The sequence below is a fragment of the Mustela erminea genome, chromosome 9 (assembly GCF_009829155.1).
Source record: "Mustela erminea isolate mMusErm1 chromosome 9, mMusErm1.Pri, whole genome shotgun sequence".
Lineage (NCBI taxonomy): Eukaryota > Metazoa > Chordata > Mammalia > Carnivora > Mustelidae > Mustela > Mustela erminea.
Window position 1 is genome coordinate 54,339,055 of NC_045622.1, and position 27,506 is coordinate 54,366,560.

The window sequence follows — 27,506 nt, forward strand, 5'->3', positions numbered from 1 at the left end:
TAAAAGTGTCTGGAAGCTTAACTGCTGTCTCCCCTGCCCCCTCCTTGTCCCCCAAGTTTCTACTCCCACCTTTGACCCAGGTCTTTGTCCATCAGCAGGTCAGAGGCCTTCTGCCCTTGTTGTGCGGGTGATAATCTGTGGTTGGGGGAAGGGAAACACCTGGGGCTCCTGACATGTAGCCCCCTTCCCCATCAAGTGGCAGCAACGAACAGGGGCATTGCCTTTGGGAAGCAAGGCCATCAGTGCAGAATCAGACTGACCCCAGCTCTGAGTGGCTCCTGGTTTGGTGGAGGTCACAGGCATTTAAAAAGTGCGATCTGGGGGCGCCTGGGTGGCTCAGTGGGTTAAGCCGCTGCCTTCGGCTCAGGTCATGATCTCGGGGTCCTGGGATCGAGTCCCGCATTGGGCTCTCTGCTCAGTGGGGAGCCTGCTTCCCTCTCTCTCTCTCTCTGCCTGCCTCTCCGACTACTTGTGATTTCTCTCTGTCAAATAAATAAATAAAATCTTTAAAAAAAAAAAAAAAAAAAAAAAGTGCGATCTGTGCCGGGCTGGAAGGAAACAGGACTGAGGAAGCCCAGAGAGGAGACACCTACAAGCCTGGAGGGGGTACGATCAGGGAAGGCTTTCAGAGGGAGAGTCGTCTAAAAACGACTCTTAAGGGGCGCCTGGGTGGCTCAGTGGGTTAAGCCGATGGCTTCGGCTCAGGTCATGATCTCAGGGTCCTGGGATCGAGTCCCGCATCGGGCTCTCTGCTCAGCAGGGAGCCTGCTTCCCTCTCTCTCTCTCTGCCTGCCTCTCTGTCTACTTGTGATTTCTCTCTGTCAAATAATTAAACAAAATCTTTAAAAAAATAAAAATAAAAACGACTCTTAAGAGATCAAGAGGAATTAGATGTGGGTGGAAGGGAGTAGGGTAAAAGGCATTTTAGACAGAGGCAAAGGCTTGTGCAAAAGGCTGGCTCTAGGGGAATCAAGGTGCCCTAGGGAGCTGGGAGATGTTCAGCAAGGCTGGAGGAGGGTATGAGTAGGTCAAAAGGGAGGCAGGCTCCTGCTGTAAGCCAGCCCAAGAAGGCATCCAGAGGGCATGGAAAAGCCACTGGGAATTTCAGCCAGGAACAATGATTGTGTCAGAGCTACACCACAAAGATCTTTCGGGCTCCAAAGGGCAAAGTGGATCTGGGGTCGGCTTAAGACAGATTTGAGAAGGAACATAGGGCAACTGATTAAGTGGGGGCTGGTAGAAGCTCTGAAGGTTAAGAGGCAAATCAAGGAAATTATATAGGAAACAAAAGACAGGAGACACGAGAGGAAATAAATTTCCACAAAATTTTAATAGCCAGAATTCAAAGTAAATAATAGAGCACATTTTTTTTTGTAATGCAGGTCTACTAATGAGAAGAACAGAATTTTTTGGAGAATGACATTTCTAAGTGGGGCTCAAAGTTAGTGTTTCTTTCCATCAAATGGATTGCAAATGTTCATCTGTAGAAGTCACTCCTAGCTCCTGGGTTATTTAAACACATGTCGAAGTTTGTTGACCCATGGTCTAGACTCATGGGGCCCAGGTAGAAGCAAGTAAGAAACAAGTTGTGATCTGCCCAACTTCCCCATGACTGCCCCTCCTGTGAGAGGGGGCCCTGGCTTCCAGTTAAAAGGTTACCTTGTTACTAGGAGCCAACGGGCAGTATGAACATCCGTAATCATAACATCTCAGGGCAGGAGGGACCCAATGTGCCACTCTAGCCCTCTCCCGGGGCAGGACTAATGTCCACGTGTTTCATAGAGTCGCACTATACCCTGGCTATGGAAAGTGACTTTTTGCAGTCACATTACAAGTTGCCAACAGTTGAAATTTGAATCCAAATCTTAGGATTCCCAGCTGAGTTTTCTTTCCCTATACCACCACATCCTGGCCATGGACCCCACTAACTTGGAGGAGCAGGGCCCATGGGGAAGGAGGAATGTCAGGATTCCTCTTCCCAGGACAGGAAGCTCTTCAGGCTCCTGTTTCCTGAAAGAAGAAGTCTGGTGGCAGATCAGGCCTCCTCGTTTACATACATTTGTACCTCACTTCTGGATGAGGGACCTGAGGCTTGGAGAGAACACATAATTTGCTTGGCATCTCGAATAAGCTAAACGATGACCCCATGAAAAATATCCTGGTCCTAGTCCCTAGAACCTATGAATATTACCTTACCTGGATAAAAAAGGGTCTTTGTAGGTGTGATGAAATTGTATTTCCCCAGATGAGAGGATTATCCTAGATTATCTGGAGGGGCCCTACATATAATCACATGTATCCTTGTAATAGAGATGCGGAGAGACCCTACTAGATACAGAGGCAGAAGGTGATGTGACAATGAATAGAGGAAGGTTAGAAGATGCTCCTTTACCGGGTTTGGACATGTAAGAAGAGCCCAGGACCCAAGGAATCTATTATCCAGTTCTAGAAGCTGGAAAAGACAAGGAAACAGATTCTCCCCCTGGAGTCTCCAGAGGGAGCACAGCCCTGTGAACCCCTTCTAAAACTGATACCAGTGTAGCCTGTTTCGGTTGTCTGGCTTCCAGAACTGTGAGCAAGGATATTTCTGTTGTCTCAAGTGACCAAGTTTGTGGTGATTTGTTACAGCAGCCTCAGGAAACTAACAAGACATCCCACAGAGATTTTTCTGAATTATTTAAATTAAAATAAACTTTTAAATCTTAGAATAATTTTAGATTTACAGAATAGCTGCAAAGACAGTGTAAAGAGTAATTAAATACTCCTCCCCCAGGTTCCACCACTGTTAGCATCTTTCTTTACTGTGGTACATAGGTCACAACTAAAGAGCCAACATTAGTATTGGTTAAAATGCACAACTTTATTTAAATTTCACTGGTTTGGGGGCACCTGTGTTGTTCAGTGGGTTAAGCATCTACTTTTGGCTCAGGTCATGATCTCACGGTCCTGGGATTGAGCCCTGCATCAAGGCATCCAACCCCTCGTCAGGCTCTCAGCTCAGTAGGGAGCCTCCCTTTCCCTTTCCCTCTGCCTGCTTCTTCCCCTGCTTGTGTGCACTCTCTCTGTATCTCTCTCTCTGTGTCAAATAAATAAATAAATAAAATCTTTAAAACGTTACCATTATGCATGTAGTTGTCCTGTGTTCTTAGCTTCCTCTGGTCTGTGACTGTTTCATGGACTTTCCTTGGTTGTTTGATGGCTTTCCCTTTGGAGGACTACTAGCCAAGTATCTTGCAGAAAAGAAGGTCACTCCTTTCAGATATATCTGATGTTTTTCTCCTAGTCAGCTTGGGGTCATGGGGTTTGGAGAGGAAGACCACAGAAGTGAGGTGTCATTCTCATCACATCGTATCAAAGGCACATAGTGTCATGGTGACTTATCACTGCTGTTGACCCTGATCACCTGGAGGTTGTGATGGTTCCATGGTATAGTTACTCACCTTCCCTTTGCTGACCCCATCTCTTCCCACACTCTTGGAAGCAAGCCACTAAGTATCCCCCAATTCAAGTGGGGTGGGTTAAGCTCCATGTCCTCGAGGGCAGACTATCTCCGTCCAAGGATCTAGGATTCTTCTGTAAGAGAAATTTGGCTCTTCTCCCCCACTTCTTCATTATCATTCAAACATTTGTTTTTATCAGTATGTACTCATGGGCATGTATTTCATATTTTGGATTATAGTCCAAATACTGGCATTTGTTTTGTTTTGTTCCAGCCATGGCCATTGGGAGCTTTTTCATTTTGTCTCCTGGGTTCCTTTTAGATGCTCCCATTGTTTTGTTTTTTGAGTACTTCTTTACTTTCTGACACTCAAAGATGCTTCAGGCTCTATTTTCCCTGCCCAACAAGGCTACTGGGGTGATATTCTTCTAGGTTCCTTCGGTAGAAAGAACTAGGAGGTAGGAAATACACGTATGTAAGCTAACCCATGCACACATACATACTTATGATAATTTCCATATCTACCTCTCTGTCTGTCAAACTAGACATCAATTCGTACTGATGTCTCCCACTGTTCATTCTAGCCTTCCTCCCTTGCTCTTCCGTAACTTCCCTCCCCAACAGTGAGAAAAGCAGCTCCCACCATCTACTTACCTACTTGTGCACTCTCAGTATACAGTGCAGCCGTTTCCAAATTGTTGATGCACACCCCCATGAGGATTCAAATTTAACTACACTATGGTATTTATGTACAATTTATTTTAATGTTAGTCTTAGAGTTTCCAGTCAAAACCCTATTTTCCAAAGTTCCTTAGGGCAGTTCTTCCCTTCCACCTACAGTTTAAAGATTCTTTCATCACAGGGCACCTGAAAGCCTCAGTCAGTCAACTGTCTGCCTTTGGCCCAGATCATGATCCCAGGGTCCTGAAATCAAGCCCTACATCAGGCTCTCTGCTCAGTGGGCAGCCTGCTTCTCCCTCTCCCTCTGCCTGCTGCTCTGCCTGCTTATGCTCTCTCTATCTATCAAATAAGTAAATAAAACCTAACTTCCTTTAAAATAACAAAAAAAGATTCTTTTGTCACAAGTCCGCATTCCATCTTGGAATCGCCAGGCTTCTTGGTTGGTCTTTTACAATTTAATTTCTATACATTAAAGTTCATTGTTTGTAGGTCTTGACAAATGCATGGTATCAATCATATACCAGTCCCATACCATACAGGTTCATTCCACCAACCTAAAGAATTTCCTATGCCTCTCTTAGTCGATGATTCGCCCTTTCTAAATCCCTGGCAATGGCTGATCTGCTTCCATGCCTATATCATCGTTTTTCAGAATATCATGAGTGGAATCAAAAAGCTTCTTTCACTTAACAAAACACATCTAAGATTCATCCACATTGTTGTGTGAATTAATAGCTCATTCCCCTTATTTCAGAGTAGTATTCCACTGTCCTCAAGGTACCACAGTGTGTTTGTCTCTTCACCTACTGAAGGATGATCTTGGTTGCTTCCAGTTTCTGCTGATTATGAAGAAAGCTGCCGTAAACACTGGTGTGCAGGTTTTTGTGTGGACTTATTTTCAAATCAGTGGGGTAAATAGCTAGGACCATGATTGTTGTGCTGTACAGTAAGCCTATATTCAACTTTATTTAAAAAATGCCAAAATGTCTTCCAAAGTGGTGCGCCATTTTGAATACATTTACTTTAAGTTTCACAACTTAAATACAATTTTTCTGATCCTTTCCTTTGTTTTCCAAGCTGGTAGTCAGAAGATCTCACTCATAAGGCAAAAACCACTGGCTTTGCCATCCGATCTGAGTTGAAATCCTGACTCCAAAAACATAAAGCCCATTTAAAAACTGTACAACTTTGGACAGGTTAGTTAATCTCTCTAGTCATATATTGAGATTTAACTCTTCATATATGCATGAGGTCATGGGTTAGGTTCTCCAGGAAGTGGATTCTGAAAGCACGTTTTGCCTGTGGGATGTCTATTAGGGAGAGTTCTTGGGGTCAACACCTACAGAAGGGAGGGAAGGCAATGGAATTGGGTAGAGGGAGAAGCTGAACAGAAGTGGCCCATCAGAGCTGTCCTGATCTGGGCTGAAGAGGCCAAGCCTTTCTTCCCCATCTGGACTAGTCATTGGCCCAGTGCCCTGGCAGGGTGGAAAGAGCATTGCATGAGACCGAAGAGTGATTGCACGTTGGAGTCTTTCTGGCTCTGCACCTTCAGGCAAGTCCTTCCCTTCCCAGAGGCCCCTCAGCTTACTCACGTATAAGTGGCCAAGACCACAGCCCCACCAATCTTGCAGAGCTCTTTGCAGTTCACCAAGTACCTTCATGTAGCTTAACCACAGTGATCTGACAATCCCAGTAATTAGCCCCCCATGAGTGCTAAGGCTGTGTGGCTCTAGTGTGGTCTGAGGGCTGGAATGGGTCCATTAACCACTTGTTCCTGGTTCCTGACCAAGTTAGGTACAGAATTTGAGAGTACCTGCTCTGAAACTTTAGAGTAACGTGGCAGAGGAGTTGTATGTCTGTTGAAAGTAAGAATAAAAACTTGGACTATGTTTGTTATTGTTTTCATATTTCATTTTTCAGGTAATTATATTGTATTTTACAAATGAATAGGTCCGAGATGAATTAGGCACCCCCCTCAACAAGAACCTGGTCCTATACCACAGATCTAGCCCATGCCCAAATGCCAAGTCTGACAATTTTTGCCCTTTTTCAAGGGGGAGGTCCCTTTTGATCCAAATCATTGGCATTGTATTCATAGGGCCAGGGTTCATTGCTGGTTTTGTTCTTTTCAGGGGCCCTTTGAAAGGGGCTACTAGAAAGAGTGAGTCTACCTGCCTATCTAGTTCCATCCATTCACTCACTAAAGATATAACTAGGGGTCCAGGGCACACCTTGCACTGGTTAAAGGTTTTCTAGCAAGGAGTGAGTGGTGAGTTAGAGTCTAAGAAAACCCCAAACCTCATTTGCAATCCATAAACTCTCCTGGGTCTTTCAAAATCCATTTCCTGGCATTTCCAAAGGGGAGGGGTGAGGAGGAACGGGCATTTATTAAATACTCCCTTATGGGTGAAACAATAATAGGTGACGGAACCAAGCCTCAAGGAGGCATATGGCACAGGGAGAGGGATGGGGGGGGTGGTATGCAGTGCAGGGAGGTGTGCGGTGGGGCCAAGCAGGCAGGTGGGGGGTTGTGCACACCTCAAGGGTTCTCAGGCCCAGCCCCTTCCATTGTGCCCTTCAGCCCAATTGGAGGCTAGAACTAGGCAGAGTGGGAGTAGAGCTGAATAGCTATCTGGGCAGGCAGTCTTCCTACTGAGACCAGGATTTCAAAAAGTCCTTACCCCTCTCCGACACAGGAACCTCATTTACTCCAAAGAGTGGGTGTCATTGCTGGTGTCGTTGAGATAATGCCTGAAGAGTGTCCCACCCAGAGCCCAGCATGGCCTAGTAAGTGGATCAGTGCTGGCTCCGCCCTTCCATGAGGTTATTAAGACAGATGCCCAGTCCAGCCCAAGGCAGCCACTGTACATCTGGTCCTGCCCCCGACCCACTCCAGCTCAAGGACCTTCCGGGGCTCCTCCCTACCTGGGGGCGAAATTCCTGACTCCTTGACTAGACATTTGAGTTCCCCCAGACGGTAGGCAAGGCAAAGTCAGGGACCCTGGGTGCCTTGGTCACCACTCTGTCTCCAAGTTTGCTGAACAAAGGCCTGGCCTTCCAGCCTCGCATTCCCTAAAGCTCCCTCCTGCCCGCTGACTCACAGGAGCGGCCATCATCAGCCTGTGCCCTGCCCCGTCTCCTCTCCCTGCCTTTGCTTGCTCAGCAGCTTGCATCCTCCCTGCGTGAGCCTCCTCCTGAACCCTCACTGAGCACGGTCAGCTTCCTTGTGAGGCCACCGTGTGGCCCATGCCACGTGGCTGCTGGCAGTGCTGTGCTGGCTGACCCCTGTCCCCACCCCGGCACCATAAAGCCATGTCACACAGGCTGGGTCCCAGTGGGCCCTTTGCTCCCTGTGGGTAATGCCTTCTGAGAACTTCTCCCGAGGCCAAAGGGCAGCATGATTTCTGGAAGACTCCAGAGCACCCCACACTTGAGGGCCTCTTACCCTGTCCACCACGTCTGGCAAAACCTGTCATCCTCTGGTTATCTGAATCTGTGCGTATGCGCTGGGGTCGGGGAGCTGTTCTTCCGCGGAGACAATGCGGAGGCCCCTGAGGCAGGCTCTGTGGGCCCTGAGGAGTGTCAGTCAGGAGGGACTAATTTAATTACTGGCCCCTTTCATGTGCAGCCCTGGCACACTGCATCAGATGGGGAGACCAACCCCGAGACAAACACCTGCAATCGCTCAGGAAAAGAACATGTTTTGCTCAAAGTCCAGTGTGCTTGTTCCCAGCCGTGCAGCTCTCTGGGGCAGCCCTCCTCTCAGATCAGGCCCTAGCCTCCTTTCTTTTGCTGCCCTGGTCCTCCACGTGAGGCCTCCTGGGTCACGATGAAAAGGGAAGAATTCTCTGCCCTCTGGCCCTCCCAAGTCTCTCACCACTGCCCTCCCCCATCCAAACCCGCTCAAATCTCATGGTCACCTCCTCCTCCATCCCAGCCAGGCCAGGGGGCTGTGGCCAGCATTCCTTCTGCTCCTCATCCCTGCTCATTCTGTGCCCCACCCATTTGGGGACGCTCTTTGAGACCGGATGGGCGAGTTACCTCCTGCAGCCTCTGAGGGTTCATCTGTTGTCCCTGAGATAGCTCCAAGCCGGCCCCCAGGGACCTCCTATCCAGGGATTCACACCCTTGTACAGTGTGAGCGGGACTTAGTGACTCACATCTCACGAATGTGATAGGGCAGAATTGATAGTGTGTGACACAGAGGCGAGGTCCATAAAAAGTAGTGTGGCCCATTTCTTTACTTGCTCTGGCAGAAGGCACACCACTGGCAGCCCCGTGTAGAGGCCCACACAGAGGCAGACAGAGCCTCCTGCCGACAACCACATGGGGGAGCTTGGGAGTGGTTCCTCTGGCCGACTCAAGTCTTCTGGAACTGCCAATGATGGCGTGGCTATAGCTCAGGAGACGCCTGAGCCAGTATCCCTCAGGGAAGCCGCTTCCAGATTCCTGACCTCAGAAACTGTGAAACAATGACTGTTTGTGGTTTAAAGCTGCTCAGTTTTGGAGTCACATAGCCATGGAGAACTGATTTAGTGACCTCCAAAAGCAAGACCTGGGTCTTCTCGGCCTTGTCCCTCCCCCAGGCCTCCCAAGAGGAAGTGCCATGCGAGGATTCATTTATCCAACCAGTTCTCACCCAGTGTGGTGCTGAGGTGCCTTGAGTCCAAGCGGGGTACTGGGGTGGGGCTGAGGGTGGCCAGGATCTGGTCTTGGCCCTTAGGGCTTTCGCAGTCTACTGGCAGACACAGAAGTCCACTCACCCATTAATGACCGTGGACCATGGCCCTGTCACCCCTAAAACTAGCCCCAAAGAGAGATAACTAACTCTGCTTCAGGGCAGTGAGGTGGGAGGCAGGGTAGGAGGGCAGGTGGGGTGTGCTAATGGCCGACAAAGGAGGCGCCCTTTGGGGATGGGCGACATCAACCAGTCTAGAAGGAAGCTTGTTTCAAGGCAAGGGAACAGCATGCCCTGGGACACAGCAGGTGCGAGCGCAGTGTGCACTCAACAAGCAGCGAGGGGTGGCAGGGTGATGGGGTACAGGAGAGAAGACCCAGCGGGAGGCTGGTGAGGTCTAGGGGCAGATGAGGAAGGCTCTGGAGGCTGAAGAGGAGTTTGGGCATTATCCTGAGGCATTGGAGACCATTTTAGGGTGTTGGGTTTTGTTTGGAGAGTGGAGGCAGGTGCTACACATGGATAGGCTGGAGGGGGCTCACTGGAGGCAGAGGTATCATGCATGGGACGGGGACCACCCAGCAGCCACCCAGGTGTGAGTGCCGTGGCAGAGGAAGGGGAAGTCAGGGCACCCCGTGAGAGCCCTATCTCAACCAGGGGCATTAGGAAAGGCCTTCCCGAATAAAGGAAACTAGTACTGAAGGACGAATGGGAATTTCCCAGAGAAAGGGGGAGGTGGGGCAGGGGAGATGCCATTCCAGGCAGAGGGAACAGCATGGACAAAGCCTAGAGGGGAGAAAGAGAGCAAATCTGATACAAGGAACTACATACAAATGGTTCAGAGTGATGGGAGCCCAGGACTAAAGGAGGATGACAAATGAGGACTGAGAAAACTGGGCCAGATGATGGAAGAGTGGCGAAAGGCACTAAGCAGCTTGGACTTGAAGGTGGACGTCTCTCTTCCATGGATCTCTGCAGAACCACTGTCCACCTGTCTGCACCCCATTCCTTCCTGGAGGCCTACCTGTGTACACTGCAGCCTCAGGCCCTTGCGCCCTCCAGCTCACAAAGGGGCTCAGGCAGAGGGGAACCTTGGCGGAAGAAAGAGGGAAGCGGGAATGCCCACTCCTGGCTCCTTCCCTGCAGCGTCCCCAGCATGGCCTGTGTCCCTTGACCAACGATGGCCCCTACACCCTGGCTGGTCACTGAGGATGACTAGGGAGCGCAAGATGGGGATGGAGCAGCAGCTGAAAAGGAGCTGGTGCCCTGTGGATAAACTACAGCTCTGATCATGGCCACACAGGGAATTCCGCTACATTTGGGGGCAGGGGTGTCCCACAGCAGGCTTTCATTTACCACTGTTTTTTGTTTTTCTTTTAAATTTATTTGACAAACAGATCACAAATAGGCAGAGAGGCAGGCAGAGGGAGGAAGGGAAGCAGGCTCCCCGCCAAGCAGAAAGCCGGACGCGGGGGCTCGATCCTAGGACCCCGGGATCATGACCTGAGCTGAAAGCAGAGGCTTTAACCCACCGAACCACCCAGGCATCCCCCATTTACCGCTGTTTTGTAGATTGTTGGCCAACATGGCCATAGAATCTCTTCGTGGACCTCCAGCCCGCTCTATTCTGACACTGATGCTGCTCCCAGGCAGAGGCACAGTCTGTTCCTAATGCTTAAAATGGTGGGGGGACGCTCAGAAGTGGCTTTGATCAACAGAATGGAATGAAAAGATGCTGGGCAAGTTGCTCAGGCCAGGATTTAAGAGCTTGCAGCCTTGCTCCCATTCTTACCAAATCCAGCCACCACCGAACACAAAAGACCCATCAGACTCACCTGTCAAGAGAGGCCCAGCCCCAGTTGTTTGTATGCAGCTGCAAGGAGCCCAGGGCAGACTGAGAAGAGCCACCTGGTCAGCCCACAGAATTGCAAGAAATACCAACTCCTTGCTTCTTCAACCATTCAGCTTTGACATAGCCGGCTAGACAGCAATAGAGAACTCTGATGGGCAAGTACTTCTCCCCTTTGCAAATATTGCCCTTCCTTCACAGCCCTGCCCATCTGTCACCTCCTCCACTTCCTCCTCTGAAATCATCACTCCCTCCCCTGAACCCCACCCCTTTGTTCCCACTTCCCTTGTTGTGGCCCTTCTAGCATATTGCCTCATCAGCTATCAGGCACCTTCCCGAGACACGGGGTAACTTTAGGATTATCACCTGAATCCTAATTTACCCATATTCCACACCATTCCAGACATGACATGGGGTGGCTTACACATTTAAAATATTATCTTACTATGCTCACAACACCAGAGATGGGTATGGTAGTCTTTATTCCTCAGATGGCAAAATTGAGGTTCGGAAATGACATGAATTGCCCAGAGTCACCAAAGAAGGGATGAGCCAGGATTTAAACCCAAGTTTACACTTCTCAGATGTCCCTACTGTTGTAGTTATGGGTATTATTTGTTCCTGGAGAGAAAGGATGCTGCTTCCCTGCTGGAGGGGGAGGGGAAGTCACAAGGACAGTTCCCACTGGCCATCCTGACCTTCACTACTGACATATGTCCAAACCTAGGAATCCAGAATCTTCTCATCAGGGCATCTGTCCCCATGTCACCCACCCTGCAGACACACAGAAACATACACTCCTGGTGGCTGGTCCTTCTTCTTAGTGTCGATCTGCTCTGTATCTTAACACAGCCTCTCATCTTCCTTGCTCAGCAGATCAGGACAAGGGCTGGTAAGGTTGGGGCTGACGGATCAGGAAGGATCAGTCAACATGGTGTTCTCTGGCCCTGTCAGTAGAGGTGTGGCTGTAGGGCCACAGGACCAGGGTGGGGGTCCAAAGAGAGGCTTTGATGAGCCCTCTTTGTCGAGGAATGAGGAGGAACAGAAGAAGGCTAAAACAGAATCCTTTCATCTGTTGAACTGATGTTTATGGAGACCCTCCCCCACCCTTCTGTGCCAAGGCCAGGGCTGAAATAACAATGGATGAGCTCTCCAGCTGAGTCTCAGGGTTCATCTTAGTCAGTCAGGGAAACTGAGGCTCAGAAGGAGGGCGAAGAGGGCCGCCCAGCACCATACAGCAGTGACAGGGCACAGTTCTCCTTCTCCACCTTTTCAGCCCTGTGGCTGCCAGTCTATAGCTCGCAGGACCCAGAAATGCACAGGTGCTTAGCATGAGCAAAGAGACTGCAAGGCCACCCCTCCTCTCTGGCACAGGGAGGGAGGGGCGGAGACATCCAGGGTGTGGGATGAGGGAACTTGTAGGAGATGGGGCTGGAGCATGTGCTTCTTTTGTGCCGTTATACAAGGTCAAGGAAACTCTAGGTCAAGGAAGAAAAACCAGGTGAGAGTGGCCCCCCTCTTTCTCTGTCCCTTGAGTGACATGACAACAGGGGACCGAGACCTCAGAAATCCCTCTCTTCCAGCAGTCTCTCCCATTCACTGAGGGGCAGGCCAAGGAGAGGGAGGCTGGCAGGGGGTTTCTCAGCAGGGGTGAAAATCACCAACTCCAGAGCCTGGTGTCCCCTCCCGCACAGCGGCTGGGACTTGGGGCCTGGTGTGGTTGAATTTGCAGAGGTCTGGGAAGGCTGTGAAGGTATGTTCAATAGATGCCTTCAGGAAGCCTTCTTAGATCATAGCACCTTCCACTGGGCTCCTAACGCCAATCCTGCCCTCTGGGGAGGCGCTCAGCAGAACTCCAAGTGTTGGTCCACGGGGATATTGTACTTCAGCTTGTGGGCTTCGAAGAGGTCACACAGCTCCCTGATATAGCGCTGGTGCAGCTTGTCCACCTCCTCCTGTGAGGGGTATGGTGTCTTCTGCACCTCAATGGGCTTTCCCACTGCAAGGCACAAGTGTGGGTGTTGGTCCGGAGCAGGAACCATGGGGCTGCAGGAGCCCTACCCCACGGCATCCCGGCACAAAATGCTCTTACTGCCATCCCTTTCAACCCTGTGTTGGGTGATGGCTTCTAAGATGTTACGGTAACTCCAAGATTCTGATATAGTAACAACACCTGTGGGCATTGCGACATGCCATGGAACGCACCAGGAACGCACCAGGCGCTTGCCACGCATCATCTCCTTTAATCCCTGTAACAATCCTATGGGGGCAGAAGCTCTTATCCCTATTAACAGGTGGTGTAAGAGGCTCAGAGAGGCTAAGCTACTTGTTCAAGTCACACAGCACGGAAGAATCCCATTCCAGTTTTCAAATCCTGGGGATATGCTCGTAATTTCCAGACCACAGGGTTCTGGGAGCCCAACATGTCATGATCAGAGGTACCTGTAGATCTAGGACGAGGTGGGCCCACAGCCCACACAGCTCTTCCTCCTCCTTCTCTCTCCATCTGGCCTGTTCCAGGGAAGCCCTAAGTGACCTCTTTGGTTGGGGTGATCGCTCCCCGGCCTTCTCTTGGCAATAGATCTGGGGGCAGTAGGAGTATTAACACTCTTGAAAATATTGCCACAATACACAGGGAAAGTCATGGTGTATACCAAGTCTGTGCTCAGCTAGCAAATAAACAGATGGAAAAAGACGAACCTTCCTCTATAGGCTTCGTCAGAGGGATCTAGCTGGGATCCAAGAAGAAAGCAAATGAGGAGTCCCAAGAGCTGAAAAAGATAGTGCTGAGTCCATGGACGAGAGCTCATGCCCATTATTTATGGGATAATCCCTCAGGTTCTAATCCAAGTGTAGCATTTCCTACTCTACACACAATTCTAATAGACTTGGAATGCCCTTTCCTTGTACCCATCCTCTCCAGTAAGCCTTAGGAGATCCTTTGGGTCAGAATTAAACCTTCTTCTCTAGAAACATAAAAAGTCAAATAAATCCTGATCCGATCCTCATCCTTGTTACTCAAAGGCAGAGTGTTCTTTTGGAAGTTACTTAACTTCCCAGAGCCTCAGTTTACCATTAATGAAAGGGGGATGGTAGTCCCTGTCTTGAAGGTCGTTAGGGCAGATCAAGCTGCTGCACAGTAGGGACCCTGCCTGGCACACAGCAGCCACTCTGTAATGCGTGGTGACTATTGTTCCTTGTGCCTGTTTCAGTTCCCATCCCAGAGCGCCTTCTATCAGCCTTACCTGCTCAACTGATAAGCAGTGTCTGTTTCCTGGTCTCCTAAATGTGTTTCCTGGTCTAGAATGTGAGCTCCAGGAGGGAAAGGAAGTGTCTTACCTGTCTCCATATCCCCTTGCAGCCCGGAGCCCAGGCTTCTTTCCCTGTAGCCCCACCCCACCCCCACCTCCCCGGCCAGGCTTGCTCGTGGCTCACCCACAGTGGTGATGGGCTGGCGGTAGGGTATGAGACCAAAGCTGTACTGGAAGACACCACGGCCATGGAAGAGTGGGAGGGAGATGCCCATGATCTTCTGCAGCCGGTTCTGGATCCAGCGCAACCAGGAGCCAGGGGAGTTCTCGACCTGGTCAAAGAGTTCATTCTCCCCGAAAGAGAAGATCGGCACCAGAGGTGCCCTGGAGAGAGACAGGAGAGGATATGCATGGAAGGTCTCATAGGAGGCCCCAGCTAGCTTCCTGCAGGGACCCAGCGACTGGGAATTAGAGCAGAGGATGGAGCCCTGCATCAGCAGTCAGAGGCCTGGGTTGTCTCCCAGCCCTGCCATAGCTTTGCTTTCTGACCTTGGGCAGATCCTGGCCCCTCTCAGGGCCACAATCTCCCAGTTGTAAGGGACAGACAGACCAGAATGTTTCAGAGCCCTCCCAGATAGAAAACATCCGTGAGCTTTGCAGAGAAATCTCTCTGGCCTCAGATAGCTTGTGTTTTTCAAAGATGCTTCTAAGTAGAAGAGTTCTGTGATATGCCCCACACTCCATCCTCCCAGATCCACAGATGTCAGATCTTGTACCAGCTTTGGGCAGACATGTCCCTTCCCACTTAGTGCCTTTGATCACCAAGCCTCCCTACTGCAATCTTCTCTGGTATATGGGCATGCCATAGTACATCTCTCACCAAAATTTCATCTTTGTTGTAAACAGACTGAGAATCTCCCTGCCAAAATACAAGCCACTTAATCTCTGCTGTCTTCCCACCAAAATCTAACCCTTGCAAATCTCCCCTGGAGCCAAGAGCCCTCTCCCCAGATACCCATGCATCAAGGCGAGCCTGACGAAGCCCTTGCGGTTCCGGAGCAACAGCGTGAAGGCTCCCGGCCTGGCGTTCAGGGCCTCCTGGGCACCCCCTACAATAATGGCCAGCAGATTGCCACCTTCCTTCCTGCTCAGAATGTGAGCAGCGCTCTCCTTGTCCGACGTGACCAGCCCTAGGGAGAGAGGAAGGTGCTCAGGTATAGGGAAGTGGGCAGGGATGGTGGTGTGGGTAAGACAGGAGAGAGAGACCACCGAAAGGTGCCGCAGAGGCCCGGGTCTCCACCCCACTGCCTCCAGTTGGGCGTCCCCTGAGGACTGGAACTGAGTCCTCTCCCGGCTCGCGGCTGTGCGGAGTACTTCTTTGGGTCTAGCTACTTCTCCCATTGCACACGCACTTGCAAGAAGTATGGAAGTGCTGGCAGCCCTCCCCTCCTTAAGCTGCTTCGTCCCTTGCCTCCAGCCTCATCCTCCTGGGCTACCCATGGGTATAAAGACTCACCCCCCGACATGATGTAATCCCTGAAGAAAGGGGCCCGGAACCACAGGCTCAGCATCATCAGATGGGGGCGGATGCCTGGGAAGAGCGAAGGGAAGCCCGTGCTGTCTGTGCACAGGTTGACAAAGGCTCCAGCTGCCAGGACCCCGTGGGGGTGGAAGCCCGCAAGGTAGTTCCGGGAGGGGTCCAACTCAGCAGTCTTGACCAGCTGCAAGGACAGCAACCCGGTGAGCTGGAGCGGGACCTGTGTGCCAATCCTGACCATGCCACTCATCAGGGTGACCTTGGGCAAGCCGCTCTCCATCTCTGAGGCTCAGTTTCTTAGGAATACTGAGATACGGTATGTGAATGCACCCAGGGACACCCTCTCATATTCATGGCTGACTCTAGACAAACTGCTTCCCTCTCAGGCTCTCCATCTGTAAAATGGGGACATTTAGCCCTGACCTGCCTACCACCCAGGGCTGCTAAGAAGCCCTGGTGTGCAGTACCCTGAAATTACCAAGATTACTACGGGACCAGGTATCATTTGAAGGCATCAAAGGGACACACGGGAGTGCCACCATGCTGGAAGAGCCCCAGTTTAACAAAACTCAATGTAAGAAAAATGGGTACTTAAGACCTGGGAGTGAGCATTGCAATCTTGCTATCTTAGCAGTAGTGGTTGGAAGAGCACACAGCCAGAAGGCTTATCTACCCTCTGTACAATGCAAATGTCTCCCTGGGGCTCCCTGCTCTCCCTACACCAGACCCTCATTGCCCCTCAACCATTGTCGTCTGCTAGCAAGCAACTTGCCTAGGTCTGGTCATGTCTGCAGCATGGAGCAGGAGGTAGAGACCACCAGCCATCACAGATGGCCTGGGAGAGGAGAGCTGCTGTCTTTAGCTGCTCCCAGGTATAGCAGAATGAGGGTAGAAGGGCAGGAACTGAGCTAACAGATGCTGCTCTTGGCCTGCCCATTCCTGGACAGGCTGCTCCATGGTCCAGAGTGCAGACTATAGCTGCAGGCAGAGACTAGGTGGTGGTAGGGGGCAATCCTTCCGCCACCCTGCCAGGAACCACAGGCCCACCTTTTACACTGCCCTGCACTTCAGGAGCCACAGCCATCAAGAGTCTGAAGGCCCCAGAAGCCCCTGGGCCATGCCCAAAGCCCCTGATGGAACTGCCCAGTTCCCACAGCAGTCTGCAGCCCTTTCTGCCCCCGGGTCAGCTTTGCCATGGTGAAAGTTCGTCCTGTCATCAAGCTAAAACTTGCAGCGGGTGGCTCCCTGAGGATTCTTGCTGCCACCTTTGGGGTCCCAGAGGCCTGGCTGCCTGTCCTCAGAGCAGCCTGGAGGGACCTGGGGGCAGCGACAGGGATATAAGCCAACTGCCCCCATCCAGGCCGACCAACCCCAGATTCTTCAGCACTTCACCTGGACTTGGTTTCTGCAATCCCCCCACCCCTGCCCAGCATGGCCCCCAGTTACCCACTGATCCTTTGCAGAAACCTACAGGGACCACAGTTGGAGAGACCACTGCCTCCCACACGAGGACAAAGGTCTCTGCTCCCACAGGGGAACTTATTAGAGGTGAAGCTAAAGCCAGAAGAGAGAAACCTCTAGTTAACCTCAGTGGGAAAGGCGCTTGCTTGGGAACCCATCTGGCATGTTCCTCTACAAACACACCTGGCTCCCCACACTGACGCACGGGCACACGAGTTCTTCCTCAGCCAGCAGGAAGGCAATTTTGTACAAGCCCTGGAAAGGCAATTGCGCAATAGCTGAATACCTAAAAGCAGGACTGACCTTTTACCCTAGCAACTTTACTGCTGAGGAATTTCTGCACTGTATTTCATTTTGGCTGTGTCGTTGTGTAAAATGACACGTGGACGAGATTACTAACTGAAGCATCATTTTTTTGGTACTATCCAAACCTCAGCACCCCCTCCAGTGCCCATCAACAGGGCCCATTGAAGCAAATTCTCACAACATCCATACAGTGGGGCACAGGGCAGCCCTAGGGAGGTAGAAGCAAGATCTCCCTGCCCTGGCAGGGGAAGACAGCCCCAGTCACTGGTTAGGACAAAGCAAAGGGCAAGTCAACGTGGGCACAGTGTCACTTACTGTGCTCAGAAAGGGGACATGCACTTGTTCATTCGCAGACACACCAAACACTAGTGGTCCTAGTGGCCTCTGGGGCGGGGACTTTTCACCCATGTATCCCCTCGTCCCTTTGAATTTTGAACAAGAACATATTACTTATTTTGAATGAACAATGAATGTATAAATGAACAAATGAATGAAAGAATTATAATCCTTAATAAAGAAGCCTTTGCATATAAAGAAATACCCTGGTGAATGAGGGCCCGTGTCTAGGCACGCGTGCCAGTATCTGCCCGGGCACTGATGTGTGCGTGTGCAAATGTGTGCACTGATGGGGCCATCACTGTTCCGCTGTCTCCCCAGGCCCATCCCTCAACAACCGCCCTTGTGCCCTCTCTCACACGCTTGGCGGTGACCGCCACTGTCCTGATGGTTCCTTTATGGCTCACAAAGCACCCACGCCACCAAATTGCGTAACCGTGGCCCTAAGGAGGGGGGCTACAGTGCAAGAGCCCCCATTTGACAGCTGAGCAAACTGAGGTGCGGGGGGGTAAGCGACCTGCCCATACACAGATGACCTGAGCTCAGTTCTACTGTCCTCCACTGAGAGCACCTGAGAGAGCCTTTGTTGCAGAACCAGAGAGACATCCCGAGACTCAGGACTGTCTCAGGGGCCATTTCCTTTCTAGTCAAACTTGGAATGTCCAGGGCTCTCAGGAGAAGGCTCTTCCTGCACCAGCAGCCTGCCCCTCCCAGCTCCAAGACCTGGCCCTGGAGAACCTGTTCATGACCTTTTATATACCTCAATTACTTGGCAGTTTAAAAATGCAGGGCAAGCAAGGTCTGATTCAGTATTCTGGCTCCAGCCTTGGGGCATCTGATTTGTGGCAGATTTCCCATAGGATTACGATATATATCAAAGTTTTAGAGTCACCCCCTTTACAACAAAGGAATGCCTTCCAGCTTCAGGCCTTTGGCCGTGTGTGTGTGTGTGTGTGTGTGTGTGTGTGTGTGTGTGTACTCCAGTCCTTTCCTGTCTCCTCCCATCATAGCTAGATGGAAGGAAAGGCTTGGGTATTCTCCCCGGCCCTGGCAGCCTTGGTATGCCATCAAGATGGGCTTCAGACCCCCTCACCCCTGCTCTCTCCCCCTTGCACTCACGGGCTCACAGAACAGACACCCACTGACATCTGCAGCTGTATCCCCTCAATTCTAAGATACACCATTCCTTTGCATCTTAACATTATGTTCTCAAAATGCATTTGATGATTCCTCTGGGAGGATTTTTTTCTTAGTGGTACATAAAATACTGCTGGTTTACCATTAAGGATATCTTAGAGGGATGCCTGGGTGTCTCAGTCCCCCAACTCTTGGTATCAGCTTGGGTCTTGATCTCAGGGACATGAGTTCATGCCCCGTGTTGGGCTCCACACTGGGCGCGGAGACTACTTTAAGAAAAAAAAAAAAAAGAATGTCTTAGAGTTTAATACAGATGTGCTAAGCATGGATAGCTGGAAAGACTGCCCCCCCAGGTGGTACCCATTCCCAGCACCTCCCATCAGTATACTGACGAGCCATCTTCTGTTTATGCTGCCAGGGACATAGTGGTGACAACATCCCTATTTTACAGATGAGGAAACTGAGGCACGAGGTTAATTAACTGCTTCTGGGTCACATAGCTAGTAAAGTGGCAGAGGCAGCACTTTAACACAGGTGGCCTGGCTCCTGCAGGCTCTGCCACCTTGCAGGAGTCCCCAGGTGAAACACGGTAGGGGTTAATGTGGTGAAAGGATGCACTTCCAGGAAGGGTGCCAGCCCAGGGAACACAGCTCACTCCTGGAGAACTTGAAAGGCAAAGGGGGAAGGTGAGGCATGAGCAGAGGGTCCGGGGTCCAGGGACCTGCAGGCTGGGCAAAAATTAGATTTGATTTTTAGGTATTACGAGAGTCACAGCTGTTGTGGCATTGACTATCCTGGCTGCTGTGTGCAGGATGGACTGTAGCAGAGAAAGAGTGACTGGTCAAGATTCAGGTAGCTAGTGGGGGAGGAGTTTTGGAGTCAGACCCTGGGCCCCAGAGCAGTTCGCAACCAGGGTCAGTTCCCTGAGCCCACCAGGGGACATGTAATGTCTGCAGCCGTTTTTGGTTGTCATACCTGGTGGAGGGGAGTGCTACTAGTGGGTAGAGGCCAGGGATGAAGCCACCCCCACATCCATCATTTAGCCCCGAATGTCTGTGCACAGAAAGCCTCCTGAGAGCTGCTGGCTGGGGAGGGACAGCAAGAAGAGGAACTGAGTAGGAAGGCGGCTCCCTCCCTGCAGGGCAGCCAGAGGGCTGAGAGAACAGCTGTGCCCAAGGCAGAGGCAGGACCCCTGGGGCAGGGCGGGTGGTCAGGATAGGCAGAGCTCAGTGCAAAGGAAGACCTTCTTCCAGGCAGAGCCCTCCTGTGATGAAAGGAGCCATCACAGGATCAAGTGTTACTCCGTCCAAGTGCACGCTGCAGATCTGTCCTGGGCAGGCGGCTGGCTACCCACCTTCTTCTGACTCAGGCTAAGAGCCCCCAGTATTCTTGGTGGGGGGTGGGAGGGGGAGTGGGAGGGAGGGCCTGAAGTCCCCAGTGACATCCACAGGGCTGTGAGGAACAGAGGGAGGTCCCAGGTGTGGGAGGAGAGGTATCCTGTGCTTCCCCAGGCCTGCAGCATTTCTTGACACCAGGCCACAGCAGTCCACCCTTCTCGGGCCTTGGCCTGTGGAGACAGTGTTGACTCCAGGAGGATGAAATCTTCACTGGGGGAACCTAGCTCTGGGGCTGGCCTTCAGCATGAGGTGGGATCAGTGTATCCTATGGGAAACCCATCACCTGATTCTTCACCATCAGCTCTTTAGAAGCCTGTAGCATGAGTTCAGAAAGCTGCAAGGCCCAGAGAGTTTCCTAATTCTGCTTGGAATTCCATCCATAGATGCTAGTTCATAAAATCAACCTAAGAACTGATAGAAGAATCTCGGAAATCTATATGCATTTTACAAGGGAAAACAGAATTCTGTCAGTGTGTGCGGGAGAGTTACCTACCTTCCGCCACTCTCAAGATCCCAGCGGGGCGGGGCCGTAAAAGTGTGTGGAAGAGTGGGAGGGTCTTCTGGGAAGAGGTGGGGAAGGGGATCTGTGGCCCGTTCCCCAACCCTGCAGGCTCCCAGCCTAGCATTGGCAAAGTCAAGTGCATGCTATCTCGCCCTCTGCTGGCGATGTGGTGGTACTGCCTGCCCTCTGCAGGGGGGATGCAACAGGCCCTCAGTGGCATCAATCCAGAAACACTACACAAAGGACTGAGGCAGATCATCAGGGCAGTGTCCCACCAGGGCCAGTAGTGCCTGGCTAGGGGAGGATCAGGAAGGGCAGTGGATAGTATAGGCGCAGACCCTGTTTGTCTTTGTGGACAAGATCCCAGAAGCAAATATGGGGAGAAGTCCTCCCCCAACATGGACTCCTGGGTTAGTTCAGCAGCTGCTCATTTACTCTACCCTTCCACAAGAAGCACCCCTCACGAGTGTGGAATTCTCTGCCACTTAACTTCCTGCCCTCTTCCCAGCCCCCAGCATAATGCCCTACTGCCCGGCCCTGCCCATGCCACCCTTGCCCTTTGCCCAGGAGGCCTGCTCACTGTGGAGCTTGGGGCTTTGTACCCCAGCTCTTGCCCAGCTTCCCCAAGTCCTCGCCAGGCCCCAGGACTCTCAAAAGGGAGTCAGGCAGGAGCCCTGAATCCACTGCTGAGTGCCCAGGAATCTGTGTCCTCCACTCCCTCCCCCTTTGCCAGCTAGGGACCTAACGCCAGGAGGGGTGGGAAGAGGTGGAGCTCCAGGATGGGAGAAGCCAGGCAGGTGTGAAGGTCAGAGCAGCTGGGCTCTGGGCTGTCAGAGCCCTCCCCCCAACCACAGTCACGTGCATGTGTCTCCATGCTCCCCACTGACTCGGTCATGTAATACTAGCACCTAGTGTCCTGCCAACCTACATGGTGAGTTCCTGCTGGCTCAGCAAATCCGCCCAACTCAGTGACGTGTGTGGCATCATCTGCACATTACATATGAGAACACTGAGGCTGAGAGAGGCTATGAAACTCCCCCAAGGGCACCACAGGCTGAGGCGGCGCTGGCATTAGAACCTAGTCTGTCCTGCTCCAGAGGCCGCATTTTATGCCTTTCTTCTATCGTTTCCAGGCGACAGCCAGCTTTCCCTGCCTGGCACCTCTCTGTGTTCCCCACTGCCTGCCCACCCTGTCCCATCCAGCCAATACGCCAGCCCTGCCCGGCCACTCAAGTCCCAGGATTGTCTGCCTGGCATTTGGTAAAGGAGGCAGCGGGTCTGTTCACGAAAATCTGAGGGTCCGCTTTACTTCGGACTGAGTTTGAGTCCAGGGTCAATTATCCACAATGAGATGCCCCGAGTCAGAGTGAGAGGTTCAAACGTGCACGGGGGGGAGGGGTCAGTCTGCTTTCTAGATATCTGGGGAAACTGAGGCTCAGAATGGGCGAGGTTTTGCTCAAGGACACCCAGCAATCTGGAGATAGGGCAGGATAGAACTAAGAACCAGTTCAGGGCTCTCTCTCCTCTGCCCCTTCCCCCATAGTTCATGCACACGCCTCAAAACCAGAACTTGTTGTGTGGAGTTGGTCACACCTTTGTCCCTCTCGGGGTGTCATTCTCCCCACTCTGATAAAGGGTGGGGCTCGATGGTCTCTTGGGACCTTGAGCTTATTACCTTCACCCCCTCCCTGGCCGCTGAGGGGTTACACCTGTAGGATATATGTGTGTGCCCACAGAGCTCCTCCAAACCCTGACATTTTCCCAACCCTGGGAAATGACAGCGAGAATGAAGCGGGACTCTTCCCCAGGCCCCACAGTGGTGTAAGCTCTGGCCCCTCCCACCCAGCCCAGCATTCTGCTCCCCGCAGCCTGGGTGGCACTTCCCCCGCAACCTCATCCCCACCAGTGCCAGTACTCACCGAGATGGGGAAATAGTCCCTCATGTACTTCCACAGGAAGCAGCGCCTTAGGGCTTGGATGGGCCTGCCCCCCTGCAATGGCTTGTCCCAGTCCAGGTACCACCAGGTCGCATACAGGACACTGACTAACCAGAATCTTGTGAACAGGAGGCCTATGAAGACCACAATGCAGATCTGGGCTGGGGAGAAAAGCAAGAGCTATCAGGGGTCTGAGAGGAAGGAGGTGAGACGTCCACACTGAGTCGCCCGTATGCCCCGCACTAGCAGCACCATCCCGTCCAGCCTGTGGCCCCAGGAGGAAGAGCTCAGCTTCCCACGCCTTCAAGGAGGAAATGTACCCGCCAGTGTCTTGCTTGGAGGAGACTGGAACCTACATAGGTCCAACTTCAAAATTCATAGTTCCCGCTGTCGGGTCTCCCTTGTTCACTCTGGCCTCCTCCCTCCCCAACCCCCCACTCCCTCCATACCACCACCCCACCACCCCGTCCCACCTCCCTCCCTCTGTAGTCTGCACTCCCCAGGTGCTCAGTAAATGCCTGCTTCAGGACTGACTGGATTATCCGTTTCTGGTTTCTATTTTTGGGAACCTCAGAGAAAACGGGGACACTCTTTCTGCCCACCCTCTGCCCCATCTTTCCACAGATCAATCTGGCCAGGTCTTCCTCTCTTTAAAGCCCTGCCCTGGCTTTCCTGTAACTCTGGGAGGAGCTGACTGGCCCTACCCACCTCCTCGCCCACTTGCACCCCCAGTGCTCTGGCCACACTAACTGCGGTTCTTACAGCTCCCTGAACTCCTTTAGTCCCTTAGCTTTTGCGCATGCTGATTCCTCCTTCCCACAGTGCCCTTTCCCAGTGAAGAGGGAAGGAGAAAGAGGTCAAACCCCTGGCTAGCCGATGCTCAGGGGTGTAGCAGGGCTGGGCTAGGACAAGTCCCAGTGAGGAGCTCTCCCTCTGACCTGCAGGTCCGAATCCCTTGCCATAGGCTAATCCCAGCTTCATTTCAGGGTCAGCGGGTCTGTGGGCCATCCCTAATCTGATGCTGATGGAAAGAACACCGCTAGAGAATATGGCTCCTTCCCCACCCCCTTTTCTCCACTCAACACCATAAACTCATTCTCTTAAAGAAAGTCAGCTTTGGGCGCCTGGGTGGCTCAGTGGGTTAAGCCGCTGCCTTCGGCTCGGGTCATGATCTCAGGGTCCTGGGATCGAGTCCCACATCGGGCTCTCTGCTCAGCAGGGAGCCTGCTTCCCTCTCTCTCTCTCTATGCCTGCCTCTCTGACTACTTGTGATTTCTCTCTGTCAAATAAATAAATAAAATCTTTAAAAAAAAAAAAAAAAAAAAAAAAAAAAAAAAAAAAAAAAAAGAAAGTCAGCTTTCAGTTGTATATTCTACTGGAAAAGACGGTAGTTGGGTGTGTCATTCCTGGCAGGGTTCTTGGTGGAGGGGACCTTGACCCAGTCCAAACAGTGGTAGAGCTCCTAAGGCAGACGACATAGCTCACTCGGGGCTCACACGTGTTCACTTTACACAGAGCAGCTCTGACGGGCCAGGTGCTAGTGGGCGGCCTTGAAGGACAGACACAAAGTCCTGCCCTCAGAAAGCTAACGTTCCAGGGTCCCCATTTGGGGCACTGTGTGTTTTAAATTGTTACTGCGATAAAAGGCGCATTAACATAAAACGTATCACCTTAACCATTTTTAAGCACAGTTCAGAGGCAGTAAGTCCATTCCCTGTGTAGCCCTCACTACCACCATCTCCCGGAAACCTCCCCCTCTCTCTCCCCTCCCCCTCCCAAATTTGAACCTCTGACTCCCTGAGCCCCCTCCCCCAGCCCCTGCTGGCCACCATTTGCTTTTCCGGCTCTACAAAAGGGACTGTTCTAGGAAGCTCGTAGAATCGTCAAGTGTTGGTCTTTTGGTGACTGGCTTGCGTCACTTCACATGATGCCACAGCGGCCTGCTCATGCCATCCGTGCTGCCCTGCGTGTCAGAATTCCCTTCCCTTTTGGAGCCAAATGCTACTCTCTCGTGGGTGCCGACCGCGTGTTGTTCTTGTTCACCCAGTCCTCTTTCGATGGACCAAGGGCCTTTCAATCTGCCCCGTGGCCCCCATCTCCTGAACAGCTCCCAAATGGGGCCACATCTCCCCATCCTCTGCCAGCCTCGCTAGACCAGACTTGGCAGTCTTTTTCCTAAAGGAACAGGTGGTCAATATTTTAGACTTTGGGGTTCAAGACCCAACATGGATAATATTACATAGGTCCCTAACCATTTAAAATACAACCCCTTGAAAATGTAAACTTAGCTCATAAACTGTACAAATACAAAAGCGGTCAGTGGGCAGGATTCGGCCATGTGCCATAGTGTGGTGGCCCCTGATGGGGACTGGGACGGCTCCCTGCCATAGCCCATCCCCCCACACTCAAAACACAGTACATACCTCCCCTGCAGCCACAGGGAACTTCAGCACCCAGAGTGGATCTCCCCTACCTTAAGCCCTTCCAAGGCTCCCCTTTGCTCCCAGGGTGAGGGATAGGGTAAAACCTCCTACTCCCAGGACCAGGGGGCCCACATCCCTTTTCCCAGCCTTCCTCCTTCTAGTCCTCCAGGCCTGGAGCTACTAGACCTCTCTGTGCTGCTCCTGATATTCCCAGGCTCCTATGGCCCGGGCTCGCAGGGCTGGGGGACCAAGGCCGGGTGGGGTGCGGGGACAGAATGTTCAAACACACTCCAGGGCCCCAAGATCACAGAAGGCATGCTGGGCCTGATGAACCTTACCCTCTGGGATCCCCAGGCCACAGCTTACCTCTAGGCCCCCAAGCGACCTTTGTCCAGGATTCCGCAGACTTGCAGTCAATCCTGTTAGGCCTCCTTCCCAGGCTGTCTCCACCAGCCTCTTAGCCTCTTATACACACCTCCTCCCACACCATCTGCCCTTCTCCTCTCTCTGCCCCTCCTTCCCTTTCTTCTTTTGGCTGTAGAAGGAGCCCAGGACTCCAGACCTACAACCTTGGGCAGTTAAGTGATTTTGTTTCTCTGCCAGGGCTGTTTAAAATGTTTAAGAACCCTTGGGAGAGAGACACAGATGAATCATAAGGGAAACAGGGTGCTGGGGGCCCGCTTTGCTGGGGGTGAATCCTTCAGTGGCAGAACTGCGAGGGGGTTCTGAGGGAGCACCTGGGTGTGTGTGTGTGATGCTGGTGACCAGCCGGTACAGAGGATCCCCGGACTGTAACACCTGGATAGTGGCATCCGTGCACAGGCTGAAGGCCAGCCCCCAGGGAAGCACAGCCTACACTGTCTGGTGCTGGCATAGGAACTAAGGAATAGGAACTGTCTACACTGGCATAGGAACCAACCCCCGCCCCCTGGCACCCCCACCCCTCCCCCGTCACTCTCTTCCCCTGCTCTGTCGCCCGCCCTCCTCAAAAGAGTTCCCTTCGGCAGAGTGGAGTCTGGGCCAGGTGGTCTCCCTGGTCACCATCAGTGTGCTTGTGGTGGGCATGGGGTGGGGAGGGGGACCTAAGCATACTTCCCACGGGACCCCAGCCCAGGGGTCCAGCCCAGTGTGCGCTGGGCAAAACAAGCACATTCCTCACTTCATCCTACAACAGCTCTACCAGCTAGGCAGTGATATTGCCCTTCCCCAGCTGATTAGAATTAGAGACTTGCAGAGGTCAGGGGCTGGGTTGCCCAGCCAGACTCTGAACCAGGCTCACCTCGGACCCTCCCTTATGCCCCAGTCCCCTGGCAGTCTACCTTCCCTCACACTCCTATTCTTTCCCTGTTCCCTTCTCTTTCCCTACCCACCAGTCTGTTTCCTCCTCTCTGAAAGGAACGCAGGAAATCCGTTCCTTCTGAGAAGCCCTACAGAACCTGGAACTTTTCCATAATCACCTAGGTTCTTCCACACACCACCACCAGGCAGCCTGAGGCAGGGTCTTTGTCCTCATACTAAGCTAGAAACTCAGTAACCTGTCCAAAGCCACACACAATGGCTTCTACCACACCCTGCTATCCCCATGCTCTGAGAGCTCTGAGAGCAGCAAAGTCCCCATTAGGGTGAATGTCTTTCCATTATCAATACACTTGTGCACCTGGAGTGGCAGGTGTCCATGACCTCCCAGCCCCCAGCCCCGCTCGCCTTACCCAGGGCCAGGAAGGAGAAGACCCACTGCAGGACCATGAAGGTCTGCAGCCTGCGCTCCCACGGCAGGAACAGCGGTGCAAACTTCACCATGCTGGCTCCTCTGATGGCTCCAGCGGCTTCTCGGAGCGTGTCTGTGGTGCGCGACACCAACTGATTTTTGTTGATATTGGAGGTTGCATAAGAGTTTGGGGGGGACATGGGGGAGGAGCATTCCCCACCCAGCCCCACCCAGCCCCACCCAGCTTCAAGGCCTCTGGCCCTAAGGTGGCTGGGACGGGCTTCCTAGGAGAAACCTTTGAATCCACCTACGCTGGACCTAGGAGGAAGGAGGGAGAAAAGGAAGTGTATCAAGCAATGCCTTATCTGCCAATGACCTTTCTCTGCTGGAATCTTGCCCTTCACTTGGAAGGTGAAGCCCCAAGTAGATTAATATAATGCTGTCTTCATCTGTCCAATGACCTGGCTCCAATAACTATCTCCTGTCTCTCCTATCCTGTGGACTGCTCCTCCTTCCACGAGTGTGCAGTTAATAGTTCACACCTAAAAATTCCTGGGCCCCAACATCTCCTCCATCTCCTACGCCATTTCTCAGCATGCCTGCATGGCAACACGCTTGGAAGAGCTGTCTGCAACCCCTGCCTTCACCTTCCTTTCTGTTCTCTCCTATTCCATACTTCAGATGCCACTTGTCTATGGAACTACCCTTGGCCAGTTCACCAACGGCCTCCATGTTGCTAAATCCAGGATCAGTTCTCAGATCTCATCTTACCCTATCAGCATGACCTTGAAACCACCTGGCCAATGGATGGCATGCTCTCCTGGTTTCCTTCCTATCTCTCTGGCAGCTCCTTGGCCTCCTTTGTGG

At 52.1% G+C, this 27,506-nt stretch overlaps 1 protein-coding gene across 1 annotated transcript; it reads right to left on the reverse strand.

Moving 5' to 3' along the window:
* Positions 1–12,488: 12,488 nt before the first annotated feature.
* MOGAT2 (monoacylglycerol O-acyltransferase 2) lies at positions 12,489–26,731 on the reverse strand. Its single transcript, XM_032358707.1, has 6 exons — positions 26,641–26,731; positions 22,491–22,669; positions 15,412–15,616; positions 14,911–15,085; positions 14,080–14,279; positions 12,489–12,643 (listed from the first exon to the last, which is right to left on the reverse strand). Exons 1-6 carry the CDS (start codon positions 26,729–26,731, stop codon positions 12,489–12,491), a joined length of 1,005 nt encoding a protein of 334 aa, XP_032214598.1.
* Positions 26,732–27,506: the final 775 nt, after the last annotated feature.

Bases quoted from the DNA above. Each gene is read 5' to 3' on its own strand.
- MOGAT2 (XM_032358707.1), bottom strand. From the start codon at position 26,731: ATGGTGAAGTTTGCACCGCTGTTCCTGCCGTGGGAGCGCAGGCTGCAG. The intron at 22,670-26,640 runs GTAAGGCGAGCG...TTTTCTCCCCAG, and splicing joins CTTCTCCTTCCTGGCCCTGG to CCCAGATCTGCATTGTGGTC. The intron at 15,086-15,411 runs GTGAGTCTTTAT...CTCTCTCCCTAG, and splicing joins GGATTACATCATGTCGGGGG to GGCTGGTCACGTCGGACAAG.